The sequence below is a fragment of the Lampris incognitus genome, chromosome 3, assembly GCF_029633865.1.
Source record: "Lampris incognitus isolate fLamInc1 chromosome 3, fLamInc1.hap2, whole genome shotgun sequence".
NCBI classification, from domain to species: domain Eukaryota; kingdom Metazoa; phylum Chordata; class Actinopteri; order Lampriformes; family Lampridae; genus Lampris; species Lampris incognitus.
Genome location: NC_079213.1, coordinates 115,233,864 through 115,250,887, shown reverse-complemented (window position 1 = coordinate 115,250,887; position 17,024 = coordinate 115,233,864). Strand labels below are relative to the sequence as shown.

The following is a 17,024-nucleotide window of genomic DNA, read 5'->3' as shown; positions in this document are numbered from 1 at the left end:
GAACACTGGTCCACCAGCAGAACCAAGGTCCACCAGCAGAACTCAGGTCCACCAGCATAACACAGGTCCACCAGCAGAACACAGGTCCACCAGCAGAACACAGGTCCATCAGCAGAACTCAGGTCCACTGGTACAATGAACCATTCTACATGGTAGCTTATAATTTCTGAACTGTATGGTCCAGAAAATATTTTTTTTCAGATGTTCTTTGGAAACAGACAAATCCACCGACACATGACATGGACATTTACATTTGACCTGATTTTCTGTCATTTGGAATTTCCTGAAAACCTATTTTTTTGTGAGCTATTTCAAGACCATTGATCCAATCATAACCAAATTTGGCCTTTGTCATCTGTACAGTCACATGACTACAGTTGTACACAGTATTTTGGTACTGTTACTCATTTGGCTGCTATCAGCAAATTAAATAAAATGGCACATGTTTGACATATTGAGACATAACTCATGACTGCAAAGTCCATTACTCATGAAACTTAACATGACTCATCACATATAGATTTGAAATTAGCATGCAAAATGAAGGCTATTTTGGCCAGTAGGTGTGCTACAATAGAAAAACACTTATAATCCGTCCATGGTTTGACAAACCATAGTTAAATTTGGCATCACAGAAGGTTGAATCAGTTCATCTGGACACAACATTTATGGAGAGAAACTTTTCATCACTCACCTAAGTGACCTCTTCACTGTGTTGTTTGTAAGGGTGGGGACACCTGCAGTCAGCTGAGACACTGTGTTGTTTGTAAGGGTGGGGACACCTGCAGTCAGCTGAGACACTGTGTTGTTTGTAAGGGTGGGGACACCTGCAGTCAGCTGAGACACTGTGTTGTTTGTAAGGGTGGGGACACCTGCAGTCAGCTGAGACTGAAGAGGTCACTTAGATGATGATGAAAGGTTTCTGTAAATAAACGTGTCCAGATGACCTGATTCACCTTTCTGTGGTTTCTTACCTGGATTATTGAGCATGCATCAAGACATATTTGGTATGTTTTGTCATGGGCAACTATTGAACCAGAAACTAAAAGATCAGCTTGATTTAGGAAAACATGCCCGCCTTTAGCCGATGAAATTTCAGCAGGCTTTAAATACTCTTTTTTAATATTTTTAATCTGCATAGTTCTCTTAAAACTTGACATCTACATCCTTGTTATCTTAATACTTATTCTTACCTAAAAGAACCAAAAATGCCAAAGGATCATAGATGCATATCACCCATACAGGTGATTCATCAACCATGGGATGGTCATCAGGTGAGTGGACCAGCTGCTGCTAACAGCTGTATGGACTGCTGGCTGTATGGACTGCTGGCTGTATGGACTCCTGGCTGTATGGACTGCTGACTGTATGGACTGCTGACTGTATGGACTGCTGGCTGTATGGACTCCTGGCTGTATGGACTGCTGACTGTATGGACTGCTGGCTGTATGGACTCTTGGCTGTATGGACTCTTGGCTGTATGGACTGCTGGCTGTATGGACTCCTGGCTGTATGGACTCTTGGCTGTATGGACTCTTGGCTGTATGGACTGCTGGCTGTATGGACTCCTGGCTGTATGGACTCTTGGCTGTATGGACTCCTGGCTGTATGGACTCCTGGCTGTATGGACTCCTGGCTGTATGGACTGCTGGCTGTACGGACTGCTGGCTGTATGGACTCCTGGCTGTATGGTCTCCTGGCTGTATGGCCTCCTGGCTGTATGGACTCCTGGCTGTATGGACTCCTGGCTGTATGGTCTCCTGGTTGTATGGACTCCTGGCTGTATGGACTGCTGACTGTACGAACTCCTGGCTGTATGGACCCCTGGCTGTATGGACTCCTGGCTGTATGGACTGCTGGCTGTATGGACTGCTGACTGTATGGACTCCTGACTGTACGGACTCCTGGCTGTATGGACTCCTGGCTGTATGGACTGCTGGCTGTATGGACTCTTGGCTGTATGGACTCTTGGCTGTATGGACTGCTGGCTGTATGGACTCCTGGCTGTATGGACCCCTGGCTGTACGGACTGCTGACTGTACGGACTCCTGGCTGTATGGACCCCTGGCTGTATGGACTCCTGGCTGTATGGACTCCTGGCTGTATGGACTGCTGACTGTACGGACTCCTGGCTGTATGGACCCTTGGCTGTATGGACTCCTGGCTGTATGGACTGCTGGCTGTATGGGCTGCTGACTGTACGGACTCCTGGCTGTATGGACTGCTGACTGTATGGACTCCTGGCTGTATGGCCTCCTGGCTGTATGGACTCCTAAGCTGTATGGACTCCTAAGCTGTATGGACTGCTGGGCTGATATAAACTCTACTAGAAGGGCCTTCACCCTACAGGTCAGTTTGCTAATGCACCTGATGATTATCATAAAACTGGTAATGTTCTATTGGAGATTAAACTCTCCTCTGGTCCAGCAAGTATTTCTTCAGACAGCCTGCAGAAAAAAAATGCTAAAAAGCTTTTGAAGATACCTTCAGTACCACAGAAGTCAAAAACTGACACTTCTTTAAAAGATTTGACACAGAGGAGATTACACAGAGCTTCATCTCAGCTCACTGTCAAGGAATGAAAACAATACGCCACTTCAGGAAGCACTGACCCGACTATGGGCAGCTGATGACAGACCGACAACTTCCTGTAGAAATGTGTAATAAGACATGAAAAAAACAAAAGTGCCTTCGTATATTGAATCTACAAGCACTTTGCAGCACTGAACAGTAATCATACGACAGTGTCTGAAGTCTCAGAGTGAACCAGATCAGCAGTAGTGACACAAATGAAAGGTGATTATAAATTATCTGGACCATTTCACAAATCAGGATAACAGTCTAACAGTCACCATTAGAGACCAGCCATAGATTAAGGTAGACCTGGAAAAGGAAAGGTCTTGGGGTATTTTTTGCTTTAGCTCTGATGGAACAATGGAAGTTCTGGTTCCAGGTGAGAGTAAGTCTGGACTTCAAGCTCAGCTCTTCAGAAGCGGACATAATCAGAAACCTCCAGAAAAGCTGCAGAGGAGCTAGCAGATCCAACTCCAGCCCTGAAGACTCGAGGCTCCCGTGTCTCCTGAACAAGGCTTGACAAGCAGGCAGTAAAAGTGACATGAAGCTAAAGGGCACCATGGAAGGTGTCTGAAGTCTCCACTAACATAGACCAGGTCTGGAACTGGCTTGGCTACAGAACACCAAGTCTGTCAACACCATACCCGTCTACTCAGCTGTCACTCAGAGACAGTTTTTACCCCCAGGCGGTCAGAATAATGATCATAGGCGCCTTACATAACTTCTTTATGCACGCTAAATAATCCAGGAGTAGAAATCTCGCAGAGGTGGATCAGTTCATCTGGACACAACGTTTATGGAGAGACACATTTCATCATCATCTAAGTGACCTCTTCAGTCTCAACTGACTGCAATTAAACAAGGCCCACTCATTCAGAAAAACTTCAGGATTTATCTCCAAAAATGATTTTAGCTTCTTTTCACAAATCTCGAAAAATTACAAAGAGCATAAAATTCGGTGTATCATGATTTCTCACTGCTGAGTGATATGAAGTGTAGTTGTGGTTGGCCTGACACCTTGTGGTATAAATGGAGGGCTAGTACGCACTGACATGTACTGACAGAGTTGATAATTCTGTTGAATCTGAATCAGTGGGATACAGACTGATGTCGGTTGTCTCTCCTTTCTCACAAATGAAATCTATGAAATAAAAGTATGAAGTTTTGTGGCTTTACTGCCAAGGACATTGTGTTTGAGAAACATATACCGGGCCCTTGGCATAATATCATCACAATATTGATTTAAATATATTTAGAAAGGAGATATTATCAGTTGACCATCGTTCCAGGGTTATTTGGTATGTGGACGGCTGAAGCCATCATCTGTCACAGCTCACGCTGATTATCTTGCTGGACTCCAGCAGGACAGAGTGGTTCAGTCCGTTCAGATGAAACTGAGTTCTTTCACAGAACTCAGAGATTCTGTGACTAAAGCCTACAGAACGTGATGAATGGCAGCTGCTGTGACAGTAAACCCACTGTCACGTTCAACATGTCACTCATCCAACCAAGAACTGGACCAGCTTCCACGCTGCTCTACCGCCTGTGACCCACAGAGGGCGACAAGAGACAATGAACAACTTCTTCCTATGACATCACTTCCTGACAAAAAAAAAGTGAGTACAGTCTATATGGAATGATGAGTATTGTCTACTGTCTATATAGTACTTTCTGTATGAAGTAATATGTATAATGTGTTGTCTATATGTAGTGAGAGGTATCGTGTAGTTTCTGGCATCTTTCTAATAGTTTTGGTACAGTTTGTGTGGGTCCTCTCCCTAGACAGTGTGTGTGTGTGTGCGTGTGTGTGTGTGTGTGTACATACTATACATTGTGAGCTGTCAACATGTCCTGTGTGTTTAATGTAATAATGTTTAATGAATTTATATCTAGCCCTGTGATGACCTGGCAGCCTGTCCAGTGTGTCTCCCCGCCTGTCGCCCAATGACTGCTGGGATAGGCTCCAGCACCCCTGCCCCCCTGAGAGCAGGATGAGCGGTTTGGATAATGGATGGATGGATATCTAGAAATAACCACAATCCTAAAGTTCTCTTTAGGGTAATTGGTTCTGTTATTAATGGTCCCTCCACTTTCTCTGAACCTGATGTTGACTTGTCTGAAAAATGTCTCCGTCATTTTGTAAACAAGGAGAAGATCAGGTCCTGGATCCAGCCTGACCCTTGCATTCTTTGCATTCCTCATGTTAATTCTGCCTCTTTTTAGCCAGTTTTAACCCATTACAACTTCAGTGTTAGAGACTACCGCCCCCAATATGAAGTCCTCTGGATTTCCTGTGAATGGTGTGATGTGTCGGCATCCATTAATTGTCTCTGGTCCCTTACCAGTAAGGCGTAATGATGAGATGTACAGTAGGCTCACTTCAATGAACCGCTGGCTGGCTCGTTACTGTAATGAGCAGGGATTCAGCTTTGTTGATAACTGGCCTTCTTTCTGGGGCTGCCCTTACCTGATGAAAGCTGACGGCATTCACCCTATTGGGGACAGCGCCGCTCTTTTCTCTAGCAATATAGATAGCTGTTTACGTTTAGTTTGACACTAGGGACTTATCATTCAGCAGGTTGCAGGTGATTAGAGAGCCTGCTAGGTTTAAATCTAGTGTGGATGTGGAGTCAAGTAGTTTAATTAATATGATAAGTCAGGGAATTTCTCATAGTGTAGATTATCAGCCTGATAGCTTGGTCTATAACATTGAGACTGTCTCCCTACCCTGCTGTATTGCTCCCAAGCGCTCCTCTCCTAAATGTGTGAATCACAATAATCTAGTAATTATTCCCACCACTGGTAGTGGTGAGATGTGTGACAAAGTACCTAATAATCTACAAAACCAAACAGCTAATGTTATCAAGAATGTGACCACATATCGTCCAAAGCGTTGGTTGCCAAAACTCTCAACAAGGTGTCTAATTCCAATGAATCTTTCGCCTATTACTGGCTCTAAAGCTCTGCCTACTACTGATCACTTCCACAAGACGCTTAAATTTGGTTTCATAAATATCAGATCACTGTCTACCAAAGCCTTACTAATAGATGATCTGATTCTTGAACATAGTTTTGATATGACTGGGTTATGTGAAACATGGCTGAAACCAAATGTTTTCCTTCCCTTAAATGAAGCTTCCCCACCTGACTATACTTATGCCCATGTAGCTCGGGCAAATAAATAAGGTGGGGGTGTTGCCTTAATATATAAATCTATTTTCAATCTGACTTCTAGACTTTAATCTAAATTCCAGTCTTTTGAGTCTCTTCTTCTTGGTCCATCTCCCTCAGCCATGGATAGACTCGGCTCAGTCCAAATTGTGACTCTCTATCAGCCTCCTGGCTGTTACTCGTTATTTCTTGAAGAATTTGGAGAGTTTGTCTCAGGCCTTGTTACTCACTCTGCTGAGATTCTAATTCTAGGTGATTTCAATATTCATCTGAATAAGGCTGCTGATCCTCTAAGTAAAGCCTTTCTGGCACCAGTTGATACTTTTGAGTTCACTCAGTTTGTTCAAGAGTCGACTCATTGCAGTGGTAACACCCTTGATTTGGTTTTATCTAAAGGAATAACTGTTTCTGATCTGAATGTCTTACCAACCACATCTGCTGTGTCTGATCATTTTCTCACCAAATGTGAAGCTTTATTGGCCTGTCCAGTTAATGTCAGCACAGATGTAATTAAGTTGAGTGCTTCACAACCTGTACTGCATGGTGGGTCGGTTTCTGCCTCAATGAATTGACCAACCACTGTTCTGCCGACGAGATTATAGAGTATAGATTATAGAGTATAGATTATAGCATATAGACTACAGAGTATAGATTATAGGTTATAGAGTACAGATTATAGATCTGTAGGGTTGCTGAAGCGTCATGTGATGTAGGCTGAAAGGTTCAGGCTACTGATTCCTGCATGCGTGACAAACTCCGGATGGGCCCCTCCGCACGGTATTGACCGGACTTCACTTGTGCAGTTGGCGTAACCTGGGCAGCACTCAGCTGGTTAAAGCCTAACGGGACCGCGGACTGGCGGTTATAAAAATCCCACACATCCCTGGCTCGTAATGCCTAACAAGTGGGCAGTCCGGACTCCCAATCCGACGATCACTTGGGTGAAACCTGTGGCGGATCCCATCATCTTAACTCTTGGGTTGCCATGGAACTAGATCCTCCCAGGCCAATTACTGTGGACCAGCATCGCGACTTGATCAGTTGTAGCTCAACTGGACCACATCACTCCTGTGCTGCCTCCCTATACTGGCTCCCTGTTGTAGCTCAACTGGACCACATCACTCCTGTGCTGCCTCCCTACACTGGCTCCCCGTTGTAGCTCAACTGGACCACATCACTCCTGTGCTGCCTCCCTACACTGGCTCCCCGTTGTAGCTCAACTGGACCACATCACTCCTGTGCTGCCTCCCTACACTGGCTCCCTGTTGTAGCTCAACTGGACCACATCACTCCTGTGCTGCCTCCCTACACTGGCTCCCCGTTGTAGCTCAACTGGACCACATCACTCCTGTGCTGCCTCCCTACACTGGCTCCCCGTTGTAGCTCAACTGGACCACATCACTCCTGTGCTGCCTCCCTACACTGGCTCCCTGTTGTAGCTCAACTGGACCACATCACTCCTGTGCTGCCTCCCTACACTGGCTCCCTGTTGTAGCTCAACTGGACCACATCACTCCTGTGCTGCCTCCCTACACTGGCTCCCTGTTGTAGCTCAACTGGACCACATCACTCCTGTGCTGCCTCCCTACACTGGCTCCCTGTTGTAGCTCAACTGGACCACATCACTCCTGTGCTGCCTCCCTACACTGGCTCCCTGTTGTAGCTCAACTGGACCACATCACTCCTGTGCTGCCTCCCTACACTGGCTCCCTGTTGTAGCTCAACTGGACCACATCACTCCTGTGCTGCCTCCCTACACTGGCTCCCTGTTGTAGCTCAACTGGACCACATCACACCTGTGCTGCCTCCCTACACTGGCTCCCTGTTGTAGCTCACACTGGTTTTACAACTTTACTGCTCACTTTTAAGGCTTTAAATGGTCTTGTTCCTACATACATTAGTGATTTATTGACCTGTTATATGACCCCTCGACCATCAAGATCTGCAGATGGAGCCCTGCTGGTTATTTCCAGGTCTGGGTTTGGTACAAAGGGTGATCGGGGTTTTGCTGTTAGAGCCCCACACTATGGAGCTCTCTTCCTGTTGAACTAAGACAAACCAAGTCTCTAGCTTCTTTTAAATCTCATCTTAAAACTTTTCTTTTTATGAAAGCTTTTACAAATGTTTGATATTTGTTTTTATTTATTTGTACTGCTTTTATTTTTATTCCTTTATTTGGTCTTGTTCATGTATTGTCTTTACCTCATATGTGCTCATGTCCTTTGTTATTCTTGCCTCATCTTGTTTTATTTGTTTTGTGGTGCACTTTGTAACACTGTTAAGAGAAGTGCTGTCTAAATAAAGTTATTATATTACTAGTGTAGCTGCTTAATAAAGTACTTTGTAGTTTTGATGAGGATGACATATCCCAGACAATCAAATCATCAGCAGCTTGATATGTCCCCCATCAGACAGACACAGAGACAGACAGACACAGAGACAGACAGACAGACAGACAGACAGACAGTACTGACCTTAAGGAGGGCGAGGGATACGTTGAATATAATGTTGAGACCCTGTGGAGGAGAGGTGGAGTTACAAACAGGCAGCATGGAGGTTAAATGAGCTCTGAGGTCAATGCTCTGCTCATCAACACAAGACAGGACAGAGACCTATCTGTCTCCCTGACCCATGGCTGCTCTGCTGTTTCAGAGGCAGTGAGAGAGAGAGACAGAGGGACAGAGAGAGACAGGGAGAGACAGAAGGGCAGAGAAAGGGAGAAAGAGAGACAGGGGGAGGGAGAGACAGATGGACAGAGAGAGACAGAAGGACAGAGAGAGACAGAGAGAGACAGGGAGAGAAAGAGACAGAGGGACAGAAAGACGGCGAAACAGAGAGAGACAGGGAGAGAGTGAAACAGAAGGACAGAGAGAGACAGGGAGAGAGTGAAACAGAAGGACAGAGAAAGACAGGGAGAGACAGAGGGACAGAGCGAGACAGGAAGAGAGAGAGACAGAGTGAGACAGGGACAGAGAGAGACAGAGGGACAGAGACGGAGAAACAGAGAGAGAGAGAGACAGAGGGATAGAAAGACGGAGAGACAGAGAGAGACAGGGAGAGCGAGAGACAGAGGGACAGAGAGAGAGATGGAGAGAGAGAGACAGAGACCTTTTTTTTTTACCTTTAACCAAGTCTTTAATGATCCAATTTTCCATTCACATTAAGATAACAGTATTAAGACAGACACTCGTATAAAGAGTGAAACACAACAATCTCCATACAGAGTAAAAACAACAGACACACACCTTCCCTTCTTCACAAATGAAGAAGTAGTAATTGGTTCTCTACAGTGCACAGAACATCTCCATGTCCCCAAACAGAAACAAATTCTTCCAAGTTTGAAACCATTTTGAAAAACGTGAACTCAGTTTCCAGCCGAGCAGCCACTGGAGCCCTGGACATGATGTAGCATCTGTGGACCCTGTGTCTTCCATTTTGTTTCTTCTGCTGAGCCACGTGTCCAGTTTTACCTGACATGTCTACACTGTGCTGCCATGTACCTAGGACCAAAGACAAACAGGCTGTCTTCCAAAACCTCTCCTAAACCTCTGAGCCACTGCTGCAGGACAGAGAAAAGAGGGCTCAACCTGGGACATCTGAGAGAGAGAGAGACAGTACAGAGAAGAGAGGGCTCAACCTGGGACATCTGAGAGACAGAGACAGTACAGAGAAGAGAGGGCTCAACCTGGGACATCTGAGAGACAGAGACAGTACAGAGAAGAGAGGGATCAACCTGGGACATCTGAGAGACAGAGACAGTACAGAGAAGAGAGGGATCAACCTGGGACATCTGAGAGACAGAGACAGTACAGAGAAGAGAGGGCTCAACCTGGGACATCTGAGAGACAGAGACAGTACAGAGAAGAGAGGGCTCAACCTGGGACATCTGAGAGACAGAGACAGTACAGACAAGAGAGGGCTCAACCTGGGACATCTGAGAGACAGAGACAGTATGGAGAAGAGAGGGATCAACCTGGGACATCTGAGAGACAGAGACAGTACGGAGAAGGGAGGGCTCAACCTGGGACATCTGAGAGACAGAGACAGTACGGAGAAGGGAGGGCTCAACCTGGGACATCTGACAGACAGACACAGAGAGAGAGAGACAGTATGGAGAAAAGAGGGCTCAACCTGGGACATCTGAGCCATAAGCGCTGTAGAGCTTCTTCATCATTACTGAAAGAGCAGTAACTCCCTGCTCTAGGATCTATATGTGCCACATGTCTGTTCATAGCCACAGCCCCATGTACCACCCTCCACTGTAGACCTGCAGTGCGTTTCTCTATGGGGGGTTTGTACACGGACCTCCAGCTGCCTTTGGGAGATAAACCTGGTGTTAACACACTCAACCACCTCAACTCCTGTACACCAGCTAGTGATGTTCTGTTGAGAACCTTTACAGTGATTGCATACAAGGCCTTCTTTGATGTACTTGAGAAGTCCTGCAGTTCTGGTGTTTTGAAAGACAGAATGTCCCCCTTCACTTCCTCCTGCTCCTCCACTGCTGCACGGATGGACAAAGATTGAAAAACAGGACACATAACTGGCTGATCCTCTCCACACTCTGCCGCTAGTGCCTCTCTGAAGAAACCAGGAAATGCACTAATCACCTCCTCCAACAACCTCTCCATTAAACAAAGAGATTTAAAACCAGTCTCTTGGCTTAAAATGTCAGCTGTCTTCCACTGTCCTGATCTGAGACATGCTAACTTAGTAAGTCCAGCTCTCATGAGGGATCTCTATACTTACACAGCTGAGCATCCTGCAGTGTATCAGCAGGTTATAGAACAGCGGTTCCTCCCCTACACTGCCATAGATCTGGGAGCAGTCTCTTTTGATGGTTGAGACTGTTCCCCAAGCGCAGAGGACAGACTAATAGAAAGGTGTCGTAGTGAACTCCATGCCAGCTAGGTCCAGAAGGAACAAGTGCTTGTCATAGTTCAGGTTCATAATCCTACAAAGCAACACAGATGGTGTTTCAGTCCAAAGCTGTTGTTTATGGTATAATGGCCACTGCACAGTTTGAAGGCAAAAAGCAGTGATACAACTGTGGAGGTCAATCAGGCCCTGACCTCCTTCTAGCACTGGTAGGAACAATACAGCAGATTTGGTCCAGTGAAAGCCTCCCCAGAAGAAGTTCACCAGCGTCTTCTGTACTTCTCTTATGAGCACGTCTGGAGGTTCTACAACTGTAAACCGGTGCCATAACATCGAGGCAATCAAGTTATTAACAATCAAGATCTCCCCCTACAGAACAACTGAGGCTGAATCCAAGTCCAACTTGACAATCAGGCACTGATCTTTTCAACTAAACCCTCCCAGTTTTTGCTCAGAAAGCGGTCACTGCCCAGAAAGACACATACGCATTTTATCCCTTCTGTGTTCCACTGCAGCCCAGCTGGTAATGTCGGCTTCTCTTTATTGTTCCACTCCCCCAGTAATAAACCTGAAGATTTTGACAAACTGACTTTTGCAGAAAAAGCTTGTTCATATAAGGTTTTTAATCATTTTGACTTGTTATGAAAACTGTGACATCATCAGCGTATGCTGATAAATTAATGAATTGGTGATATTCTCTGAAAAAGTTAGCCTTGAGAGACCCTGCCTGAGCTGAATTAAAAGAGGCTCGATGGCCAGAGAGTACAGCATTCCAGATAAGGGACAACCCTGTCTTATACCTCTCTGAACAGAGACAGATCAGCTGAGTCTACCTCCTACCTTTAACAGAACACTGGCTCCAGAACACAATAACTTGATCCATGATATAAAATGTATCCCCAAAACCAAAATCTTCAAGTGTTTTGAACAAATAACAATGATCCACCCTATCAAAAGCCTTCTCTTGAACTACAGAAAGTAGGCCAATGTCCAGCTCCTGGAGCTTAGATGTATCTATAATGTCCTGCATCAAAAACAGATTATCCTTAATTGTGCGGTCAGGAACACAGGGACAGGGAGAGAGAGACAGAAGGACAGAGACAGGGAGAGAGACAGGGAGAGAGACAGAAGGACAGAGAGAGACAGAAGGACCGACAGAAGGACAGAGTGAGAAGGACATAGAGAGACAGAGACAGAAGGACAGAGAGAGACAGAGGAACAGGGAGAGACAACGAAGGTGTTAAAGTGAAGTCTTTGTGAGAGAATAATACGCCTTTCCACATCGAAGAAACAGCTTGAGAAAAATGTGCGTTTGTTGTTGGTGTGAATGAGTCAACATGGGTTAGCAATCCTGGTCCCAACCGGGGTTTTACACAGGTTCAGTAGTACTCAGCTTTGGTATGAAGGGGGAAACATGAGTGAACCTGACCAGCGTTTTGATCAAGGAACCTCAATGGTTCCAAATAGAGCCAACTCGTATGACTCGATGGTCAAATCTGACTCTAGTCCGGTATGAATGGTCCAGCGCAGGGTGAACCCATGTTTAGCAATGCGAGTCAAACATGGGTTTTGTGTTTAGAAGGGGCTTTAGTGAATGAGTGACATAAAAGACTTTAAAAGTGTCCCATAGCTCTTCCTCATGCCAATAAATATACTCTAAGATAACAGAAACCCATCTAATGAAAGAGACAGACACAGACAAAGACAGATAGAAACACAGAGGGATAGACATACAGACAGAGAGAAACAGATAGAGAGGAACAGATAAACAGAGAGAAACAGATAGACAGACAGAGATAAACAGATAGAGAAACAGAGCGAGAAACAGACAGACAGAGATAAAGAGAGAAAAAGAGAGAGAGAAACAGAGCTATTATGCTGATGTCAGCTCTGCTCAGGAACACCCATCTCCTCTGTGGCTCTGACAACCGGTTTACATGGCAACACTGAGCTAAAAATATCTGGACAGAGCTAAAAATAACTGATGGGGGGGGCGAGAGAGAGAGAAAGAGCGAGAGAGGGACCAAAAGAGATAACAAACGTATTTAACTCACACATGAGCATGAATATGTATAAGTGGAGTGTTGTGCTGTGTAAAGCTCATTCACCAAACTGAATCACTGGTAGTTAAGGAGCTCATGATGGTGACAGATAGTTAAGGAGCTCATAATGGTGACTAGTAGTTCAGGGGCTCATACTGGTGACTGGTGTTAACAAGCTCATAATGGTGACTGGTAGTTAATGAGTCAGTGTGCGATAAGTGTGTCAGATGGTACTGACTAGATAATGGGCTGACTGTTGGGAACGAGTCTGTTAAACCATGACCACTGATGCATATAATACAATTTTACATATAAAAACATCTAATTTTTTTTTACTCTGTCTGTGATCATCACGCTGAACACATTAAAATAGGCACCGCACTGTTTAACCCTGTTTTACCCTGTTTAACCCTGCTCTCACTCAGGTGTGGTTTAACTCTACAACGACCGGGATTTCACTCCTACCTAAAACGACCATGGGCGGTCAACATGACAGCCGGTTTTTAAACTCTATACTGTGTCAAGATAAATACCCAGTAGAGATATTAATGCATTACACGTGTTAGTATGTCTGTTAGGAAACTAACTGACACCAAACTAACATCTAACAGGCAGACACAGACCTGCAGGGTGGACACCACATGTGAGGCATGGTGCAGATAGGCTGTTAAGCTGAGCATGAGACAAAATAACGTTAAAATACCGTCAGACACATGGCAGACGCACAGCAGCGGTCCATGCTGGCATACATGTGGTAATGACGGGCTGATGTCAAAAAATGTTTGTGTCGACAGCCATGAATTAACCAAGTCACATGAAACGCCAACATGGTCCTTCTTGTGTACTGACACCTGACATATACATATATATGTATGTATACATATACATACACGTATACATATACATATATTTAGACATATACACTGCTCAAAAAAATAAAGGGAACACATAAGCAATGCAATGTAGCTCCAAGTCAATCACACTTTTGAGATATCAACCTGTCCAGGTAGGAAGCAACACTGATTTGTGAATCAATTTCACCTGTTGGTAAATTGTCTAATTTCCACCAGGTGGAAATTAGACAATTTGCAAGACAACCCCTATAAAAGGAATGGATTTGCAGGTGGTGGCCACAGACCATTTGCCTGTCCTCATCTTTTCTGGCCGATCTTTGGTTAGTTTTTCATTTTGCTAGTGCCCTCACCAATAGAGGTGGCATGAGGCAGTATCTGCAACCTACAGAAGTTGCTCAGGTAGTGCAGCTCATCCAGGATGGCACATCAATGCGTGCTGTGGCAAGAAGATTTGATGTGTCTCCCAGCACAGTGTCCAGAGCATGGAGGAGGTACCAGGAGACAGGCCAGTACACCAGGAGACGTGGAGGGGGCCGCAGGAGGACAACAACCCCGCAGCAGGACCGCTATCTGGTCCTTTGTGCAAGGAGGAACAGGAGGAGCACTGCCGGAGCCCTACAAAACGACCTTTGACAGGCCACTAATGTGCAGGTTTCTGCTCAAACAGTGAGAAACAGAATGCATGAGGATGGTATGAGGGCCCGACGTCCACAATTGGGGCCTGTGCTCACAGCCCAACACCGTGCAGCCCGATTGACCTTTGCCAGAGAACATCTTGGTTGGCAGATTCGCCATTGGCGCCCTGTGCTCTTCACAGATGAGAGCAGGTTCACACTGAACACATGTGACAGACGTGAGAGAGTCTGGAGACGCTGTGGAGAACGTTCTGCTGCCTGCAACATCCTCCAGCATGACCGGTTTGGCGGTGGGTCAGTGATGGTCTGGGGAGGCATATCCTTGGAGGGCCGCACAGACCTCTACGTGCTAGCCAGAGGTACCATGACTGCCATTAGGTACCGGGATGAGATCCTCAGACCCATTGTCAGACCATATGCTGGTGCAGTGGGCCCTGGGTTCCTGCTCATGCATGACAATGCTCGTCCTCATGTGGCCAGAGTGTGTCAGCAGTTCCTGTATGTCGAGGGCATTGATGCTATGGACTGGCCTGCACGTTCCCCAGACCTGAATCCAATCGAGCACCTCTGGGACATCATGTCTCGTACCATCCGCCAACGCGATGTCGCACCACAGACTGTCCAGGAGTTGACCGATGCCCTGATCCAGGTCTGGGAGGAGATCCCTCAGGAGACCATCCGTCGTCTCATCAGGAGCATGCCCAGACGTTGTAGGGAGTGCATACAGGCACGTGGAGGCCACACACACTACTGAGCCTCATTTTGAATCGTCTTGAAGAATTTCCACAGAAGTTGGATCAGCCTATGTTCTCATTTTCCACTTTGATTTTGAGTATGATTCCGATATCCAGACCTTAATGGGCTAATGATTTTGATTTCCATTGATCATTCTTAGGTTATTTTGCTCTAAACACATTCCTCTGTCTAATAAATAAAGATTTTCAGCTGAAATATTTCATTCATCGAGGTCTATATTGTGTTTTTAGGTGTTCCCTTTATTTTTTTGAGCAGTGTACATACACATACATGTATACATATACATGTATACATATACATACAAGTATACATTCTTCCAAGTTTGAAACCATTTTAAAAAACTATACGTAAATACATTACATTGCATTACATTATAGTCATTTAGCCAACGCTTTTATCCAAGGAGACTTACAATAAGTGCATCATTTAACATAGGAAGTCAGGAGAACTACTAGTCATCAGAGGTCATAAGTGCATCTAAACAAGCATCTAAGAGCAAAACAAGTGCTGAAGTAAAAGCGCAAGAAAGAGATTTTTTTTTTTAAATGAGTGAATACAATAAGTGGTAAGAACAAGTAACAGGTTAGTAGTTCTTGAAGAGCTGAGTTTTCAACCTGTGCCGAAAGATGGGCAGCGACTCCCCTGTCCCGACATCAGTGGGGAGTTCATTAACTAATTTAACTTCTGAAGTGATTCTGAATTGCTGGTTCATCTAGAACAGAGTAAGTATCATCTTTCTTGCTTAACAAGTTGCTACTAGTCTTATTCCAGCTGCTTGAGTATTAGTCCTTTTGTCTATACATCTGCTACTAGTTCCTAATGGGATCTTATTCTAGCTGAAGCTGTCTTATTCTATTTACTTACTTGTCTTATTTACTTATTCTAGCTGTAGCTGTTTTTCACCTAGTGTGTCCTTAAATATGTCTTGTTGCCCAGCTGTTTTGACTGAGTTATCCTTTTAGCTTATAAATATATTCCTTGGTAACTTGCTGTTTGCAGTTTTAATAGTATTGTGTGAGGTTTGATAGAGTTTTACATAAGTGACCAGTTTCTGGGCAATAGGCCTATTTCCAGTGTACCTCTTTGGCTAATTGGGTGTTAAGTGTCCAGGGTGGGGCCTGCACTCATGGCAGACAATTAGCAATCAGTCTTCTTTAAAACACTGCTGCTTCCAAGCTGTGGAATGAAGGCTAGAGTGAACAAAGACAAGCATGACTTTTTCAATACAAGACTTCGTCAAGCATGGACTGCTCTTTTTAGATCTGGTCAGTCATCCATATTTTGTGTAGCTAGTATAGACTATGTGTTTCCTTCGCATTCCTGCCCTTTCCTCTTCCCGGGGCTGACATAGACGTTGGGTCACTCCTAGGTGCTGTGACCCTACCAATCTCATCTATCCCACTCTCTTCACTAACGTTGAGCAAGTGGTGACGGAAGGGCTCTGGAATTGCCAGTCTGCGGTGCCGAAAGCTGAGTTTATCTCAGGCTACACATCCTTGCTCTCCCTCAACTTTCTTGCTCTAACTGAGACCTGGATCATGCCAGAAAACACTACCACACCCGCAGCTCTGTCTGATGTGTACTCTTTTTCTCACACTTCCAGAGCTGGGAGGCGGGGTGGTGGTACTGGCCTGCTAATCTTCCTGAAATGGAAATACTCTCTTGTTTCCATTCCACAGTTTTCTCCACCCTCTTTTGAATTTCATGCTGTTACTGTCTCTTATCCAGCCAGACTCACCATTGTGGTTGTGTACCGCCCACCAGACCCCCTTGGTGAGTTTCTGGAGGAGCTTGACACACTTGTCTCGCACTTCCTTCTTGATGACTCTGCACTTATCCTTCTCGGTGACTTCATCATCCACACTGACAAGCTAGATCCTCTTCTCTCTTTCCTCTCTTCCTTTGACCTTCACCTCTCACCCTCTCCTCCTACCCACAAGGCCGGCAACCAGCTGGACCTTATCTTTACTAGACACTGTCCTATTTCCAATCTCTCTGTTACTCCCCTCCAGCTCTCTGACCACTATTTCATGTCCTCCTCTGTCTCCCTCTCTTCATGACCCTCAGCCCCTTCCCCTACCCACATGGTTTCCAGCCGTAGACACCTCCGCTCT

The 17,024-nt window shown here is 45.3% G+C and overlaps 1 protein-coding gene across 4 annotated transcripts in view; it reads right to left on the bottom strand.

Annotated features, from left to right (window-relative positions):
• The window catches only part of rabgap1l (RAB GTPase activating protein 1-like), a 249,462-nt gene that overhangs the window by 106,595 nt on the left and 125,843 nt on the right, over nt 1–17,024 (bottom strand). For all 4 annotated transcript variants that reach the window (XM_056275886.1, XM_056275888.1, XM_056275887.1 and 1 more), the window contains one exon: nt 8,220–8,261. In XM_056275886.1, coding sequence (XP_056131861.1) covers nt 8,220–8,261 — 42 coding nt within the window. The remainder of the gene's footprint in view (nt 1–8,219; nt 8,262–17,024) is intronic.